Source organism: Calidris pugnax, unplaced genomic scaffold (genome assembly GCF_001431845.1).
Source record: "Calidris pugnax isolate Ruff unplaced genomic scaffold, ASM143184v1 scaffold91, whole genome shotgun sequence".
NCBI lineage: Eukaryota > Metazoa > Chordata > Aves > Charadriiformes > Scolopacidae > Calidris > Calidris pugnax.
This window is the reverse complement of record NW_015090898.1, coordinates 1736213-1755048: the sequence shown is the minus strand read 5'-3', so window position 1 is coordinate 1755048 and position 18836 is coordinate 1736213. Positions and strand designations below refer to the sequence as shown.

Sequence of the window (18836 nt, the reverse complement as noted above, 5' to 3'; positions counted from 1 at the left end):
GGGTCACAGCGGGGTTCAAGGGGTTTGCGGGACCCCCCCTTCCTTCCCGGCTGCGGGACCACCGGCTCTGCTCCCGGGGCACGGGGGGGCTTTCTCCTCTGATGGATTTCAGCACAACAGCCCCCGGTCCCACCTGGGTTTGTGTCCCAGCAGAGCGTCTCCTGAAGGTGTTTAATGTTTCCTGGGGTTAAAAATGAGTTTATCGAAGGGTGTCCTAAGGAAAGGGTGACACAAAAGCCACCCAGAAGTGACCACAGGGTTCTGCTTTTGACCAGCATCCGGTCAAGCAAAGGAACAAAGGAAAGGAGCACGTTTAAAATTTCGGTGAAGCCCCGGAGTCCCTCAGCTCCTGCTTGTGCTGGTGAGCTGTGATGCACGGGGTGATGCACGGGGGCTGTACTTGTACTCTTGTACACTGTTCTTGAACTCCTCCATCTGCATCCATCTATTTTCTGTGTTACCTAAAGGTTATTTTAAATCCCGTTTTCCCATCAGATGGTAACGGAGCCGGGGACGGGCAGGTTTGGCCAATGATGCCGAGGGCTCTGAGCTCCCAGCCTGGGGCAGCTCGATGCAGAGCCCCAAGCCAGCTCTAGAAACAGCCTAATTAGAGGCTATGCCAGGGCTAATTAGCCATGCTGCAAGCTCGTAGTAGCCCTGGCACAGTGCTGTGCTAACGTGGCTGCTCCTGGCCGAGGCCGGGCTCTGGGCTTTAGCTCAGTTACTCGCTAATCCCGGTGTTGGGAAACAGCTTTTGTGTTACCCTGGGACTGAAACAAGCCTTTTCTCCCTCACTTTGCAGAGAACTTGCACACAAGTAAACTCAGCTCATTCCTGGTGCCTGCCAGCAGAAGCAGAGGCCGGAGTGAGTGACACCCCTCGTTACAGTGTCCTGGACCCTCTGTCCCTCATCCCCAACGGGATGCGCTTCGGTGGGAGCAGCAGTGGGAGATTAAACCATTTGTCAGAGATTTTGGACAAGTCGGTGACGGAGCTGGAGTTGAGGTTTGCTCTCTACAACTCCCTGAAAGGAGGGTGTAGAGAGGTGGGGGTCGGTCTCTTTTCTCAAGTCACAGGCGACAGGACAAGAGGAAATGGCCTCAAGTTGCGCCAGGGGAGGTTCAGGCTGGATATTAGGAAAAATTTTTTCCCTGAAAGGGTTATCAGGCATTGGACTGGGCTGCCCAGGGAGGTGGTTGAGGCCCCATCCCTGGAGGTGTTCAAAAGACGGGTTGATGCAGTGCTGGGAGGTATGGTTTAGTGATGATGCTCCTTGTTTGTTGTGTGGGTGTCTATTTTTGTCAGTTAGGTTGATGGGTGGACCAGATGATCTTTAAGGTCCCTTCGAACCTAGAAGATTCTGTGATTCTGTGATTCTGTGCCCGTCCTGCTGCCCTGGCCGTGCCAGCTCTTGGCCAAATCCCAATTGCACCAGCCCTTTTGGGACTGAGGAATCTCTCCAACGATCCCATCTCCTCCGTAGCTGCTCTCCCAGCCCCCGGCAGAACCCCGAGTTCAAGCATCCGTGGCATTTTCTTCGGGTGGTACCAGTGTTTAAGGTCAAAAGCCACCCCCCCCTTGCTGGCAGGTCACGGTGGCCCCGGGGGGTGAATAAGGAGCCCGTTGTGTGGTGGCAGGAGGATGCTCCGGGTGCTGGCAGCGCTCCCGTGCCCGCGGGCTGGGCGGCAGCAGCAACAGCAGCATCTGCTCTGCCCCACCACGGCCCCGGGTCCAGCAACAAAGGACAGATTGATGGATCCGAGCGCGGCTCCACGGGCTGAGACACTGGGGCATTATGGAGCTGGCTGAGGCAGCCTGGGGGTGAGGACCACCTTGTGCTGTGCCCAGGGACCACCTTCGCTCACAGGACGCTGCCGGGGGCTCCTGGGATTCATTCCCATGGAGTTCTGCAGCCAAGAAACTGGAGAAACCTCTGGGTGTCCTTCAGAGCGACCCCACAGAGACCAACAGCCTCCTCTAGCCCAGCTCCTCCGCAACGTCCAAGTTAACAGGGATTTTTGCCTTTTATTTTTTTTCCTCTGAAAGTGTTTTAAATCGAAATCAAGTTTTGAGTGGGTTATGGTGGAGCTGAGGGGAAGCAAGCCGTGTTGCAGCTCTGCTGCCCTTTGCTCCCCCATTTGTACAAATCACCAGACAAACTGCCTTTGGCTGCGTTAGACCTTCCCCGTGGCCAGTGGGTGGATAGAACATTTTGAGGGCTGCAGACACCCAGCCTCCTACCCCCCTTTTTCATTTAGCTGGGGAAATAAGCAGTGTCAAGCTGCTGCGTCAGTGTGGCTTCAATTCACAGGAGAACTCATTTGATTCGAAGCAGTTTATGTTATTAAATATGACTGCAGAGGTGCCCCCGCGGGATAACCTGTGTGATAAATGATGTTGGAAATGAGGGAGACCCGGCTCTGGCTGCCTCACACACCGGTCCCAGTCAGTCTGCGGGAAGGGGAAAGGCCCAGCGTGATGATGGAGCAAAGGGCAGAGCCTGGGATTTGAGGAAGAGGCAGCTGAACCTGCACCAGGACCAGCCCCAGGTGGTAGAGCAGAGACTGAGCTGGAGCATCTCATAGAATCATAGAATCACAGAATGGTTTGGGTTGGAAGGGACCTCAAAGATCATCGAGTTCCAACCCCCCTGCCCTGGGCAGGGACACCTCCCACCAGACCAGGTTGCTCAAGGCCCCATCCAGCCTGGCCTTGAACCCCTCCAGGGATGGGGCATCCACAACTTCCCTGGGCAACCTGTTCCAGTGTCTCACCACCCTCAGAGTAAAAAATTTCTTCCTGAGATCTAATCTGAATCTTTTTTCTTCCAGTTTAAAACCATTTCCCCTTGTCCTATCACTACACCTCCTGGCAAAGAGTCCCTCCCCAGCTCTTCTATAGGCACCCTTCAGATATTGAAAGGCCGCTATAAGGTCTCCCCGGAGCCTTCTCTTCTCCAGGCTGAACAACCCCAGCTCCCTCAGCCTGTCTCCATAGCAGAGGTGCTCCATCCCTCTGATCATCTTCGTGGCCCTCCGCTGGACCTGTTCCAGCTGGTCCATGTCCTTTCTGTGTTGAGGACTCCAAAGCTGGACACAGGACTCCAGGTGGGGTCTCATGAGTGCAGAGCAGAGGGGCAGAATCACCTCCCGAGACCTGCTGGCCACACTTCTCCTGATGCAGCCCAGGACAGGGTTGGCTCTCTGGGCTGCCAGGATGTGGTGAAACCGGCGCTTACGCACCCTCGGGTTTCTCTCTGCAACGTGCACCTTGGGCAACCCACTCAATACCATCTAGTGAAGCACCAGAATTCTGGCAAGAAACCCAAAGGGCGAACAGAAGCCTCGTGTTTTCTGAAATCCCACTGGAAACAAACATGATTTTCAATGGAGACACGAGAAAGCATCCATTTTTCTGCAGGATCATAGCACCAGGAAATGTTCATTTGTCCCATCAGTCTGTCCCCAGCTGTCACTGAGCACACAATAACACGCGTTTTCCTGGCCTTGGAGTGAAGTTTTTTCTGATCTAATTGTATCAATTTGGTTCTGAGATGGAAATCCATTCAGGGCCCTGATGCACGGGGAGGATGAAGGTGCCCGTCACCCCCCAGGGCACCCCCCAGGTCACTCTAGGGCTTCTCAGGCTCCTTCCACCTGAGCCGGGTGCCCGTCACCCCCCAGGGCACCCCCCAGCTCACTCTGGGGCTTCTCAGGCTCCTTCCACCTGACCAGGCTGCAGGGCTGCTGTGTTAAAAATCACTACGTGACAGTGTCACCACGGGGTTGTCCCAGGGCAGATTTCACACCAGTTTTTGCTGGAGCAGGACCTGGATTTGCTGCACTCCTGAGCTCAGGGTGTTCCCCTTTATTCAACCCACGATGCAGAGCCTGGTTGGCAGCCGACAGGCAGCTTTTGGCCCTCTCCTTCTGAAACAATCGGTGTTTAGGGTTTGACCGAGAAGGATTCGGTGTGAGATAAGCTTCCCAGAGCGGGGCCAGGACTGAAGTAATAATTGAATAAGTGTGAGGTGGTGAATAAGGCACGTCAGGATGAGTCAGAGCAGCTGGAGGCAAAGCCACTGCCCTTGGGAAGGAGGGAAAAGGCTCCTCGGTGTCTCCTCCGCCGCCTGCCAGCGCTGGGACCGAGCTCCTGGAGGTGCCAGGAGTGGATTTTCCAGGGGGAAAGGCCAGGGAGGGATTTCCCTGGGGGCTGTGCTGGGGTGCCCGGCCCCCCAAGCCCCTCTGCAGCCCACACTGGGTTCAGGGCTGGTCCCCACCACCCTCCTGGGGCTCCCGGGATGGAGCAGCCTGGGCTGGGCATCAGCGAGGGAGGCACGAGGTGCCCAAACATCCCCCTGGAGCTGGGGCCCAGGACTCTGGAAATCAGGTGTCTGCCCCTGGAAAATGTGAATTCTGGGAGCTGGGCACTCCCAACAGGATCTTCTCTTGGATTTCCCACTTCCTTCTTTAATATTTTATCGATGTGGCTGGTGGCTGCTCTCAGTAGAGACGGCTCTACGGGAAGTAGAAGAAATCAAGTGTTTATTTTTAGAAGCTGCAAAAAGAGTTCAACCCAAGGCAAATACAATTACTTCAGGTTGCATGGCAGGCTTCTGAGAGGCAAAGAGGCAAAATAGCAAATTTGCTCTTTTCTAAATGCCCTAAAAGCTAATTCCATGAAGCTACCGTGCAACGGGAGCATCCCTTAACCCTTTGAGGAGTAGATTTCATTCCAGGGGGGTGGGAGGGGGTGCTGGTGCCTCCCCTGGACACCCTGATGCTGCAGCCCCCTCCCACCCCATCCCCTGCCCCGGGGGGAGCCGAGCGGCCACTGCTGCTCCTGGCAAAGCCCCTCTGCCTCTCTCAGCCTGGAAGCCTCCCTCTGTCCTCTGGGGTATTTTTCTGCTCGAAGGGGCCTCCCCGATGCTATTCCTGGACCAGTTTTAGGGCGTTCGTTGCCGGAAGCTTCTGGTGGGTTGTTTCTGGAGAGCCCGTGGCTGGGAAGAGGAGCAGGGGGGGGCGAGAGCCTCCTCGGCTGAAAGCTTTCACTCTGTAATTATCCTGAACAAGAGACTCTGAGCTAAATCTCCGTTTCTCTTGCTCTGCCTGAGCGAACACAAAGAGGAGAAAAGGACCGAGCCAGACAATTAAAACAAGCAATAAAATTGCAGAGAGAGGGCCGTGGAATGATTTTTTCCTTGACACGCTCACCCCCAACAAGTGCCACATGCCCTGTGTATAAATAGCAGCTGCCCAGACTTGCTTAATCATCCCATTGTTGCTCTATAATATTAATTAAACATTCCTCTGGGATTGTTCGCATCCTAATTAAGTCGGGAACTTACAAAAGCTGGTGAAGAAACCAAACAAGTGTGTGCTGGGGGATGCACAGCCCGATCCCGCTAAACCCTCTGCAACCGTGTTTAGAAAAAATGTATTAAAATTGCAGGAGGGCTGCAGTTAAAAGCGTTTTTAATGGTCAAAAGCGATGGGGACTGTTTGATTAACTGCCCTGGGGGATGGAGAGAGGCTCTTTGCTGTGGGGGTGTTGGGAGGGAGAGCTGTCTGGGTGTGCTGGGAGGGATGAGTGTCTCCCCCCGCCAGCGAGACACGAGCCATCGTCCCTGGCAGGAACCCACCCATATCAAAGGGCCAATTAATCCGCAGCTGCTCAACGAGGGGGGACGGGGACAGCGGGGGACCAGGAGCTTCTTGAATGGCATTCGGGTGGCAGCTGGGGGCCAGGGCTGTGGCATCACCCCCCACCACGGGATGGGGAGTGCTGGAAACCCCAATGGGGCTGGGGGCCACGCAGGTGGGGGTCCAGAAACGGACCTGCCTCAATCCCCTTGTGATAACACTGTGTCGCAGGGTGACCCCAGCCTCACTGGAGAAACCAGCCCATCCCCTGCCAAAAGTGTCCCCAAGGGAAGGAGCCGCCGCGGTCACGTCCCCTCCCCGCTGGCTGGGGCTGGGGCTCCTCGTCCTCTCCATCTTCTCCTTTCATGTCGCGAGGAAGACTCCGGCACATTGTTCCAACTCAGACTCATGCACCCTGCAGGGATGTACTGTGAATTACTTCCCAAATTATGTGAGTAATTAAAATCAATGAGAGGGTATCCTGTTAAATAACATAATTAGATGAGCGTAGCGAGCGCGATGAGAGCAATAGCGTTTTTGTTCTCCTGCCTGGAGACAGCTTTTAACTCTTTCCCCCTTCTCTCTTCCCCGGGGAAGGCTCCTCGGAGTGTCCCTGGCCGTGCTGCTCCGCACGCTCCGCTCTCCCCAACGCCGGGGTTATTCCAGGATCTCCCAAGCCTCTGCTGGCTCCCTGCAGGGCTTCTTCCAGACACAGGATTTGCTTTCCCCTCCGCCTCCATCCCTGTTCCGTGGAGGACACGGGCAAAGCTGCAACTCGAAGCCCATGAACTGAAAAATCAGCGCCAATGGCACCGACCCTCCACTTTAATTTAAGACCAGGGCAAATGACCCCGTGTCCCGTGCGGTGCCGCGCTCCGGCGCCTGGAGTGTAAACGGAGGGCCCCCGGGGGGAAAATGAGAATTAATCTTGATGTGCATAATGAATTGTCTGAGCCCTGCAGACAAGGTGCAGCCGCAGGTACACGGCGTGGAGGAAATCTCCCCATCCGGGCGTTTTCCCACTGCACAAACTGGGATGTGGGGCTGGGAAGGGGCAGCAGGAGCCGGGCTGGGTCAAGCAGCAGGGACCAAAGGGCTCAGTCTATAAATCTCTGCAGTTACAAAGCACTGTGGGTTTCACATGTTGTCTTCATTCCAGAGGAAACTAAATGGCTCAGGATCCCAAGTGCTAGGAGTCATTTCTGTTCTATTTCTGCCCGTTTCGGGGCAGGGGCCGAAGCCTCAGTCCATTAAGAGCTACACGTGGATGGCTTTTTCCACATGGAGTGCTATTAACTCCGAGGGGGCTCTAGGAAGGGTAAAGGCATCTGGCCAGATGGCTCTCATTGCAGGGCTGGGATCTAAATAATTAATTTATAGTATCGTGTTCATGACTTTGCTGTTTCCCAAAGGAAGCACCAAAAAAGTCCTTAACTTGGTGCTTATTTTTTCCAGCTGCGATGGAGGGAGAGCTGGGAGTCCCTGCTTTCTGTTTTATTTTAAGCTTGTTTGTGATTTTTCCAAGGTAGTGAATTGTTGTAAAGATGTGTCACATCTAATTAGACTTGTCACATTAAATCATATTATGGCAAAAAAACCCTGAACCCTCGCTGGGAACGTAATCCCCTCCGGTGGGGACAGGAGGAGACGTACCTTTGACGTGCTGCAGGAGTGACAGGTTGTTCCAGAAGAGATTTAAACGCACCCACAAAGGGCATGAGCCTCTGCCAGCCCTCCACACGTGGTGTGAGGTGTCTCCTGCCCGGGGTGGGATGCTGGTGCCATCCCCATTGCCCACCTGGAGCGGCCAGAGCAGAGGGAAAGGAGGGAGGAGGAATCCCCCCTCCCCCCAGGGTGTTTTGCAAAAAAACACCCCCCATTTTGCTGTTTTACAGACAGGGTAAGAGCGTCTTATCTTGTCCATCGTGGAGTGATTCAGAGGTGCCATAAAACCTCTGCCGAAGGAGGACTTTTGCTCCACTTCTCCTGACAACTCATAGGTTCTTTTTATCCCCCCTCTTCCTCTCCTCTCTTTTCCTTAGGGGGGGAAAAGGGGCCATCTGGTTCTGGTTGGTCAATTCGGTCAAAACCACGACAGCACCTTATCTCCGGCCAATTTCCCAGGACTCTGGAGCTGCAAGAAGAGTTTTTGTTTCTGTTCCTGGGAGGAGACACTTTAAAGAGGCAAATCCCAGAGACACCCTGTGAAAAGCTCAGCTGCTCCCGCTGAGGGCACTGCCAACCTCAGGGGTGGTTTGAAACCCGGCTGAGCAGTAACTAGAAAGATCCCCTCTTGAATTCTTTGAAATCCAGAGGACCCGATGGCTCCTTTGGAGCAGCAGAGCTCAGCTCAGGGCGCAGGAAACTCAGAACAAAACCCACCCCGGCTCCTTTCCCCACAATGAGCAGGAGCTCATGCAGATCAGGCAGCTGCCTGCATAAACGCCTGGCTGGCAGCCTTTGGGTGCAAACTCCCAGTATTTGGGCTGGAACAGCACCAACAGAGGAGGGAGGGGGACAGTCTGAGCCGGTGGCCCGGGAGAGCTGCAGCTGAGTGACCCCAAAAAGGGGACCCAGCGCCCGCAGCATCCTTGGGGTTGTGTGATCCCTGGGGAAGGGAACACGCTGGGAATGGCAGGGACATGGGCAGTGGTGGCTCCAGGATCCAAGCTGCTCCTTTTGCCCTCACAGGGGTGATGGAGAGACCAGACCCCCCCCCCCGGACACTTTTCCTGCACTGGCTGCAGGAGAGCTCTGGGGCTGGGGGCGGTTGGTGGAGTCTCTGGGCTCATGGACACGCTCGGGGAGCTCGTTCCTTGCCATGTCCCACCTTGCCATGTCCCACCCTGCCATGTCCCACCCTGCCATGTCCCACCTTGTCATGTCCCACCCTGTCATGTCCCACCTTGCCATGTCCCACCTTGCCATGTCCCACCTTGCCATGTCCCACCCTGCCATGTTCCACCTTGCCATGTCCCACCCTGCCATGTCCCACCCTGCCATGTCCCACCAACGAGTCGACCAGGGCACCAAGTGAGCAGGGACCCCATTTCAGGCTGCCCGTCAGGAGGGACGTGGTGCTGCAACCACCCGTCTGGAGCAGGGGTGAAAGAGGTTCCGCAATGATCCTCCTCCCTGGAGACACCCCGTCCCTCCTCTGAGGGGCTTGTCCAGCCCCAGAAGATTGTGACAGAGCACAGAAAATACGACGTGAGGGGTCTGGAATGACCCTTTAATTGTCCCAAGCAGGCAAAGGCAGGTTGCTGGCAGCAAAAGCATTTAAGAATAAAGCAACCACCTCCTTGGGCAACGGCTTCTCTGAGTCCCAGTGTCCCCTCCCACAGCTCCCCCCGGTTTCGGGGCCCCGGGAGGTGACAGCCCTCCCTCCTCCCTCCAGCCCGGCTCTGCCTCCGCGGCGGCTGTCACCGCACAGCAAAGGGACTAATTAAACCTGACAGAATGTCACGTTCGTTATCTCCAGGTTCCAAATGTCACATTGCTAACTCCAGCCCGACGTCGCGAGTGCTGAGAAGGTCCGGCCGGAATTGCCAGCTTGGTCTGTTAACGAGGGAGAAGATCCCCCCCCATGGCTGCCTGAGCAGTGGGACCCCCTCCTCCCCCCCTGAGTCCCCCGGGACCCGCACCAGAGCTGGGTGGTGATGCCAGTGTGAACCCCCTCTGTGCCACGAGCGCTGGCTCTGCCCCGGCCAGGGTGGCTCCTCCGCCTGTGGGGACCCCACACCAGCCACAGGAGGAGGTGACAGTAGTGACCACAATCAGCCCAAAGCTGCTCTCCCTCCACTCACAATCCACATCCTGCCCCAGTGGGGGGCCCAGGGTGGGCTTTGGTGAAAGGATGGGGTGAGGGTGGGCAGGGACCCCTCTGCCTCCCCTCCGCATCCTGGAGCCGTGTCCTGCCGGCGGGGAGGGAGTTAATGGTGCATCTATGGCATGTTGGGAAGTGCCTCCCGAATTCACCTCCAGCCAGCCCAAGGTGAAGAGCGACACGGGATCGGGCGTCTCTTCTTCCCGGGATATTGATTTTCCCCCTTTTCGCTTTCCTGTTCAGCGAAAGCCAAGAAATCTGAGCCAGCCCAAGGCTTTGCTCGATACCGATATCGCAGGAAACGCTCCTGAAACGGGACAGACGAGAAGGTGCTGGAGCAGGTCAGGGCTGACCCCCGGGTGTGGGGCTGAGGGGATGGTCCCCGACGGGGCTGGGGCTGAGCTGGGGGGGCTGTGGGGCAGAGACACCGTGCTGCAGAGACCTGGGGCTTATTTGTGCTTTAAAACCAATGTAGGGGACTGCCTGCCAGCTGGAAGGGGGTACGACTGCTTGATGAGAAATGCCACGTGGGTACAAATGAACTTGATTGACAGGAAAGAGAAAGAAAATGCAGCCTCTTTCTCCTCTTTCTGCAGAGACAGGGACGCTGTGGTTTGGGTTTAGGTGGTCCTGCGAGGAGCAGGGAGTTGGACTCGATGATCCTTATGGGTCCCTTCCAACTCCAGATATTCTATAACTTCTATAACTAATATTCTGTAACTTCTTGGGCTATGGCTAAAGGAGCGTGGCCCTCTCTTTAGAAACGCTGCTTAAAGAAGCAGAAGTGATTCTGCCGCTGATTAATAATAGGATGAAGGTGATTGGAAACGAGCTGGGGGGAATAAAGCGCTGCTGGGCTCTGAATAAAACGGGCCTTAGTTCAGCAAGGATGTGGCAATTGGCTTCTTTCCTGCCGGACTCAGTACGAGGGGGAATTGAGGGGAAATTGTTAAATTTGCTCAGTCTGCATTCAGAAAGGCTTTCAGGTTCGTTAGGCACATCAGCACGGATGGTTAACGGGGACAGAGCTGAGTATCGTTAGGGAAGACGAGCGTCAGCTCTGAGGAGGCTTCGGTGGTGGAGATTTGCAGGGGATGGGGGCTCCTCAGCTGCAGTGGGTAAATAGTAAATACACCCTGTGTCAGGGGAAGGAAAACACCCAGGCAGCAGCCAGCCTGTATTTCCCTTCCCTCTTGGCCAGCGTTAGCTCAAGAAGCCCCATCCCATTGTCAGAAGAATAAGCTGTGAAATGGTTTTGAAAATAAAGGCTTTTTTAATTACAGGCCCATTGGAGAGCCTTCTGGAGACCATCTGGCTGGGGGAGCCAGGGAAGGGAAGGGAAGGGAAGGGAAGGGAAGGGAAGGGAAGGGAAGGGAAAGGAAGGGATGGGATTTTCAGGTGCTCTGGGAAGAGCTGCTCCCCTCGTGCCGGGTTATCAATCCCCAGTGTTTGCATGTGATCGGCGTCAAATTAACTCCACCGCGTTTGATCCCAGCCAGGATTAACACACCCCAGGAACAGAGATTTCTAATAAATCTGGATGCCCCGGCTTCGTCTCCCTTTGCTGCCTTCCACGGAGAGAGTTCATGGGGGAGCGTGTTTCTGTAATTACTGTCCTGTGTTTGGCATTAGCCATTCCTATCAACGATGCAGAACACAGCCAGGGCCTCATTAAAGACTGTCATTGTGCTAATTAGGTAGGTTTCATACTTAATAATGGGGAACTATTTCATGGCAGTTTCATGAAAAAAAAAAAAGAGGAGAAAAAGCCATTATAATCTCAGGAAAAGTCCCTGGAGAAGCGAAATGGTAATTCACAAATCCTACCCTGATCTATTAGCAGATCCTGCTCTGGAGACTAAATTAGGTAGGATGTCTGGCCTGGCTGATATTCTTTATTATTTGAATGCCTATTAAAGGATATTTATTAATTTTTTTTTTTTTTTTTTTTTTTTTTTTTTTTTTTTTTTTTTTTTTTTTTTTTTTTTTTTTTTCTCTTAAGAACTTTTGAGATCTGGCTACATTTGCTTGCAATTTCCTAGTGGCTGTTTGAAGCCTGGGTCACACGGAGTCTGTCAGTGCAAACACCCTGGAAAATCCTATTTTGATGCGAAACATTCTTTGAAGAAACATGTAAGAGGCAGAGAGAACACACACACCCCAGACACCACGCTGGGCACTCGGTCAGGTCTCTGTGCAAAGTGGGAGGAACCTGTTCCTTTGGAAAAAGATGAAATTAAGCAAATGCCACCACCTCTGTCCTCGGGCCAGTGTCTTTCCTTTGTGGTCCCCAAATCCCAACGCTGGCCTCGCTGGCACTTGCCAGCAGAAGTGCTGGGAGGAGCGGGGGGTGCCAGGGGGTGCCAGGGGGTGCCAGGACCCCGGGGGGCTGTGACCCCCCTCCTGGGGGTGTGGGTGGGAGCAGGGAAGGGCTCTGCAGAGCTGTGGCTGCGACCAGAGAGGTTATTTTGGGTGGGAAAGGAACACGTGGGCGGCAGCTGGGGCCAAGAACTGCCCTTTCCACGTGAATCCAGAAACAATAGTGCTTCCTCCCAGCAGGCACAGAAAGGGCCGGGTTCGGCAGCTGATCCCTGAGCAGCTCCCCAGCGTGGGCAGGGTGGACGTGTGGGGCGGTTCAGCAGCTGATCCCTGAGCAGCTCCCCAGCGTGGGCAGGGTTGACGTGTGGGGCCAGAAGAGGTTTTTCTCAAGAGAAACTTCCCATTTCATAAGACCCCATCGATGGGGGGAGCGGCACCGCGACGGCCACTGGGGTGGGGGATCCATGCCGGCAGGAGCCCAGGGGTGCTGGGAAAGAGGGTTTGGGTTATACAGCCCAGTTTGGGTTTGGGTTTGGGTTGTGCAGCCTCTGCGGGGGCTGGAGGAGGGGGCTGCCAGGGGGTGGCAGGTCCCCGAGAACCACTTTTCCCATGGACTCGCTTCCCAACACGCATTTTAGGCTCCAGATCTCCCCGTGTTCTGCACAAACACATCCTGTTTCCTGGATAATTCATGGCCTTGGTGAGGGAACCGCCAGAAGAGGTTTTTCTCAAGAGAAACTTCCCATTTCATAAGACCCCATCGATGGGGGGAGCGGCACCGCGACGGCCACTGGGGTGGGGGATCCATGCCGGCAGGAGCCCAGGGGTGCTGGGAAAGAGGGTTTGGGTTATACAGCCCAGTTTGGGTTTGGGTTTGGGTTGTGCAGCCTCTGCGGGGGCTGGAGGAGGGGGCTGCCAGGGGGTGGCAGGTCCCCGAGAACCACTTTTCCCATGGACTCGCTTCCCAACACGCATTTTAGGCTCCAGATCTCCCCGTGTTCTGCACAAACACATCCTGTTTCCTGGATAATTCATGGCCTTGGTGAGGGAACCACCTGCAGAAACGTCCCCTTCATCTCTCAGCCCAAGCATTGCTGTGGCCCTGTCCCACCAAGCTCAGCCTGGCCCCTTGCCTGCTGCCCACCACGCTCATCACAGCTGAGGGCAATCCTCAATACAAGATTAAAAAGCCCCTGGTGGGAGAGCTCAGTTCCCTAGAACCTCTCCCCAGCCAGCGTGGTGCTCCTCTCTCCTCTCTCCGTGGGGCTCAGCCTTCGGTGCCAGGCAGGTATGGCTGGGATGTGCTCCTGGGGTTGGGGTGTCACAGGGCAGTGCCATCAGGTTTGGAGCTGTTGTTCTCTTATAGAAAGTGCTACTGCTCATAGAAAACTCCTTCTCCCCTTTGCTCACCCTGTGGAAAGGTTGGTGGGAGCCGTATTTGTAACAAACAGGATGAACTGCTGATAAAAGAGGAGGAAAACAAAACTCTTCAGAAGCAGCCTTTCAGCATTCAGAGAAATCAAGAAGGGGGGAAAACAATTGGACCTAAAGCCTGTGAGGAGGAAAAACAAAAGCCTGCTTGCAACTCAGGGTCCTGAAAAAGTGCTGAGCGTGGCTGTCAGATGCTGACCCGCTCCTCTCCTTGTATGGGCAGAAACGGGGCTTGTCTTGTGCCTATATTTAATTTGCAAGGGGAAAAAAAAAATAATCTCCCTCTGTGCCTCTGCTGCACTGGCCTCTCTGCCTTGGGACGTTACAACAGGAATAGAATTGCATGTTTAAAAAAAATAATACTCCTGCTGGCACACAAGCCCTTCCCTCTGCTGCACTGGCCTCTCTGCCTTGGGATGTTACAACAGGAATAGAATTGCATGTTAAAAAAAATAATAATACTCCTGCTGGCACATGAGCCCTTTCTAAACTGGGAGTGAGGGGAACAGGTTTTTGCAACACAGCCCCACTGAGTGCTTGGCTGTCAGATGCTGACCCGCTCCTCTCCTTGTATGGGCAGAAACGGGGCTTGTCTTGTGCCTATATTTAATTTGCAAGGGGAAAAAAAAAATAATCTCCCTCTGTGCCTCTGCTGCACTGGCCTCTCTGCCTTGGGACGTTACAACAGGAATAGAATTGCATGTTTAAAAAAAATAATACTCCTGCTGGCACACAAGCCCTTCCTAAACTGGGAGTGAGGGGAACAGGTTTTTGTAACACAGCCCTGCTGAGCTCTCGGAGCCTCTGCAGCTGGTGGGACTGGGGGGCACAGAGCAACCCCCCAGCTCTGGGCTGTCCTCACGGTGGGTCTCAGAGCTCCTGGGCACTCACCTTGGTCACGACTTACTCCTGTGGACAGTGAGGAGAGGGCCCATGGAGAGTCCACTTGAATATGAGGAAGAACTTTTTCATGGTGAGGGTGGCAGAGCCCTGGAACAGGCTGCCCAGGGAGGGTGTGGAGTCCCCTTCCTTGGAGATTTTCAAGACCCACCTGGATGCTCCTGAGTAACATGCTCTGACAAGCTCTGGGTGGTCCTGCTTCAGCAGGGGAGTTGGACTAGATGATCTCTATGGTCCCTTCCAACTCTAAAAATTCAGTGAAATTCAGGGAGAGCACAGCAGGACCCCTGTGGTCCTGTCCCCCTCCATGAGCCGGGGACTCCACGGCTCACTCTCAGCAGCAATTCCCCCCCAAACACTTCTCCCTCTGCCTTTCCCTGTGCTGGGGGAGGAGGAAGAGGGATGTTGAAGTGAAGGCTCTCAGGGATGTGCATGGGCTGCAGCAGGATGTTCCTCCAGAGCAGCACTGGGACCCTGGCAGGGAGCTCTGGCTGCAGCTTGTCTCCCCGCTGTGATTTATGACCTCTCCTTGGATGGAAACCCTCCTGGCTGCTCCCCAACCTCCCCAGTCCCAGCTGGGAACAGGCTGACACAACCCGTCTCTGCTCCCGGCTCCCACCCCACCAGCAGAGCCTTCCTGCTGGCTCAGCCAGGGTCTCGTGATCGTGAAACCCCAGAAGGATCTGGGCAGGAGACAAGTGGGACCGAGGGTGGCCCCAGGATGGAGATGGCCCCACAGGACACTGGAGACTGACACCACTTTATTGGTAACTCTTGGAGAGCCGGACACTGAAGAACTTGGTTCTGTCCAGAGGAGTTTGTACACAAAGAGCAATAGGAAACAACAACAATAAACGTCTGTGGCAACTTTGTATCTTGGTGCAACCTCAACAATAAACTCTTGCAACACGGTCTCTGGCGAGGCCGGTGGGGAGAAGGGCATGAGGAGAGGAGCAAAAGCCACCGAGGGCTCTGGGGTCACAAACTTCCACGAAAAGGAGCCTTGTGTCCTACTGGTTTAACTGGCAGGGGAAGGAGATGCTGGGAGAGCAACGGAGACACAATTTAAGGAGGAAACCCCACAGCTGGAACACAACAAAGCTGGGGTTTGACACCCCCACTCAGCAACTGCTCAACTCTTATAAATTCAAACTTTGTTCTTTCAACTTAAATAACAAGTGCTTCAGGGACAACGCTTGAACCGCCTGGTCTATAACCCAGTTTTAAGTGCACACAAGCAGGAATAGATTTTTTTTCTTTTAAAAAACTATATATATATTTTCACACTCTCACACACACATGCACACAGTGAATTTTGTGCCGCAGCTGTTTTAACTGGAGATGATGGAATGGGCCTGAAGTGGCTATCGGAAGCCAGGCTCCAGAAGCTGGTCATCCAGGACCACTCACCTTAAAGCTGCTGAAGATTCTGATTAGTTTTGCAAATATGGGTCCCCCCCCAAAGTCTCCCCACACGGGGCTGCATCAGCTGCTGCTCCGACTGCCCCGAAGCTATAGTTCTCTGGAAAATGCTGCTTGCAGGAGACTGGACGCTTTGCAGAGGACTTCTCTTTTGTCTCGGTCCATGTCGAGAGCTCAGGGGTCTCCTGAAAAGACGTGTATGGCCTCCAGCTCCTCCCCAGCCCCAAACAAGTGCTTGGCAGAGCAGGGAACACCGACAAACTCAGACCCAAACAGCTGTATTGATGTCAAACCCAGTCTGGGTGTAGTCTATGGTATCGTGGACTTTCTTGATGCCCATTTTGGGCTTTTCACTATTGCTCTCTGCCTTTGGGCACCTCTCCGCTTTGCTGTGATGGTTCTGGATGTTCCCGTGAAGTGGGAAGTAAAATGTCCCCTTGAGTTTGCTCATTTTTTTGGGTCTCTTAGAAATTTCGGGCTGTTTATCTTCAGGAGGAAGCCAGCAAGGTTTCTCCTTGAGAAGCCTGTCTCGGTCTGGCCGGACGCTCCTCAGGAACTTCTTGAAGATGTTGGCTGTGAGGGAGAACTTCCTGCAGAGCTCCTGGGACCTGCTCATGGACAGAGACTCCTCGCTCTTCTCCCCTTTCTTATCCAGCTCTGGCAGATCCAACCAGTTCCCAACCAAGTCTGCGAAGATGTTATCCCCCAAGACCAGGGGCTGCCGATTCCTGCTCTGGGACATCAGGGAGGATGTCCAGTCGTGGCCATCGTCACATCCTGGGCACTCCCGGCACGCTGGCCACCCCCCAGCTGTGCCCTGGCTACTGGGCTCAAATGTCCGTGGGTGGACACGCTCTGCTCTGCTCGACACCGAGGAATGTCCTTTTGGGTGACAAACATCCTCACCACAGAGGCTCCTGAAGGAGGAGGGGGCGTCTCCAAGGTGGCCATCCTCCGGGAGCCCAGCGGGATGGGCCAAACCCCCCGGCCGTGGCACGGCACACAGGATGGACGTGGGGCCGTGCTCCTCCACCGCCACCTCCCACCGGGCCTGAGGCACATCCTGGCTGTTTCGGCAGCACTGGTGGTGCTCGGCGCCAGCCACGGTGCCTCGGCTCCCCGAGATGTCCAACTGCTCCAAAGCCGTCTGGACCTGGAGCAGTTTCAGCTCCTGCAGGGCCCCCATCATGCAGTTCATCTGCTCGTGCAGCCCGTCGCCCACCTCCTTCATGGAGAGCTGCCGAGGGAAGGAAGCAGACATGGAGTCAGTGAGTCCCCCCCAGGAAGGAGCAGAAAAACTGTCACCCAAAGGCAGGAGAGCTGGGCCGAGCAGCTCCCTCAAACATCACCTCTTCCTACCGACCGCATCTTAGATGCACCCGACCTGCAACACATCCATTTCGTGGAACAGCAATTAGGCATTTCCTAGATTTTTTTTTTTCCTAGGAGTTTCCCTCTAGGAATAAAAGAAGCTGACAAGGAGTGGATTTTTTTTCACCTGACAACAAAAATAAATAGTTTGAGTTGCCATTAATTGCTTGGCAGAAGCCCAAGGCGCAGAACTATGAATGGCTTTGGCTGCCGCCCGTTTCAGCATATTCTTCTGCTTTTGTGTCTTTTGTGCCCTGTAACTCTCTGAAATCAGGAGTCAGAATAATGAACAGAAGTGTCTTCCATGGAAATCCTTGTTTCTTTACCTAACGTGCTACGGTAAATGAAAAATAAACCCCAATAAGAATCACATCGTTACTATAAATAATCAGATCTTAATACCCTCGTTACAGGCGCCTCTCACTAGAGGACAATCAGACATTTCAATGCACTTCAAATTTTGGATTAAACAGCCAACAAACTCTGAAATTACTTACATTAAACTAGCAATCCAGGCCAGGACCATTAGTAGCCGTTGTGCTTTATCCCCAAACCTTGCTATAAAGATTTAACTTTCTATACGAGGCTTAAAATAAGCAAGTTATTTTCCAGAGCTGCTAAACTCCCCCTCTTCTCTTTCGCTCTGTTGCTTTCTCTCTCTCGTAGGCTCTGGCTCATATTCCCAAAGCCACACCATAAAACAAATGGGTGATACTTTCCAACAGCTGCCACTTTTTCTTTTTTTTTTTTTGAGCAGGGAGAGGGAGCGGGGCCTGGGAAGGAGAAGGGACGAGCAGCAGGGGACTGCAGGGCTGGAGGTGAAGACATGTCACATCGATGCAAGGTGGTTTGCAGAAGAGATTACCCCTGTCTAGGAAAAGCTTCAGCCTACGCTGTCATAAACAGTTTAAAAGGCTCGTCGCAATTTTTGTCCAGCAGCAGATCGCGAGCTTTTGGGGTGAAAAAGGACAGAGGCATCTGATGTTCAGCTTTACATTATCAACCTTTACTCTCTTACCTCTCCAGTTTAACTAAACCAGTTCAATTACTTGCTCTATTTCCATTTCTGCACGTGGATCTGAGCAGTGAGAAAGAGCAGTCATCAAAAAACTGGATCCTCTGTAACAATCCAGCTCTGTAATGGAAAGCTCGACAGCTCCTGACCACGGATCTCCATTTCAAAAACCCAGAACCCAAAACCAGCCACCAAGTCACCGCGATTTTTTTTCAGAGCTTCACTCCCAAGAAAAACCTATTTATCACCCGGAATCAGCACACAAGCTACGAAGACGCAGAAAATCTGTTTAGCTTCCTGATTACACTATCAAGTGCCCCCAGCTATCTAATTTTTTAACATCAGCAAATAACCCTCTCCTCCTGCAGACATGCAAATAATGCCCCACTTACAGACGAGCCCAGCTCTTGGGTTTCCCGTGCAAAAGCCGGGGCCATATGCTCTACCAGCCTCAGACGAAACTATCACCTTACCTCTCCAGATTTGCTGTAATGCTTCTCGTCCTAACCTTTCTCGCCTTATTAATGGAAGTCTGTTTTATCTGGGGCTTTGAAAAAGCTGGATTTGGAGCCAGCCTGGCCCCTCATTGGCCACTTCCCACCAAATCCCCCGGCCGGCGCAGCGTGTGATCACGGCACGGCCAGTGAGGAGGGTCCTGTGGGATCCACGGGGCTGATGGAGCCCGGGGCATCTGCTGGGCGGCTCCGTTCTTCACCTCATTGATTCAATTAACTCCCCCGTGATGGGGGGTATCGTTACAAGGCGTGCCTCCCCCAGCCAGGCTCTACTAAGCATCAACATTTCATGGGCAGCGTTTATCGTCAGCGTGGTCGTTTCTCACAGGAAGATCCCGTCTCCCCCCAACAAGACCCAAGCCCCAAAAGCTCAGGCTCCAGCACTTTTCCTCCTC

General features: G+C 54.0%; 1 protein-coding gene across 1 annotated transcript; it reads right to left on the bottom strand.

Moving 5' to 3' along the window:
* Window positions 1-14866: 14866 nt before the first annotated feature.
* FAM212B (family with sequence similarity 212 member B) lies at window positions 14867-17522 on the bottom strand. Its single transcript, XM_014948458.1, has 2 exons — window positions 17409-17522; window positions 14867-16777 (listed from the first exon to the last, which is right to left on the bottom strand). Exon 2 carries the CDS (start codon window positions 16769-16771, stop codon window positions 15803-15805), a length of 969 nt encoding a protein of 322 aa, XP_014803944.1. The 5' UTR covers window positions 16772-16777; window positions 17409-17522; the 3' UTR covers window positions 14867-15802.
* Between the last annotated feature and the right edge of the window lie 1314 nt (window positions 17523-18836).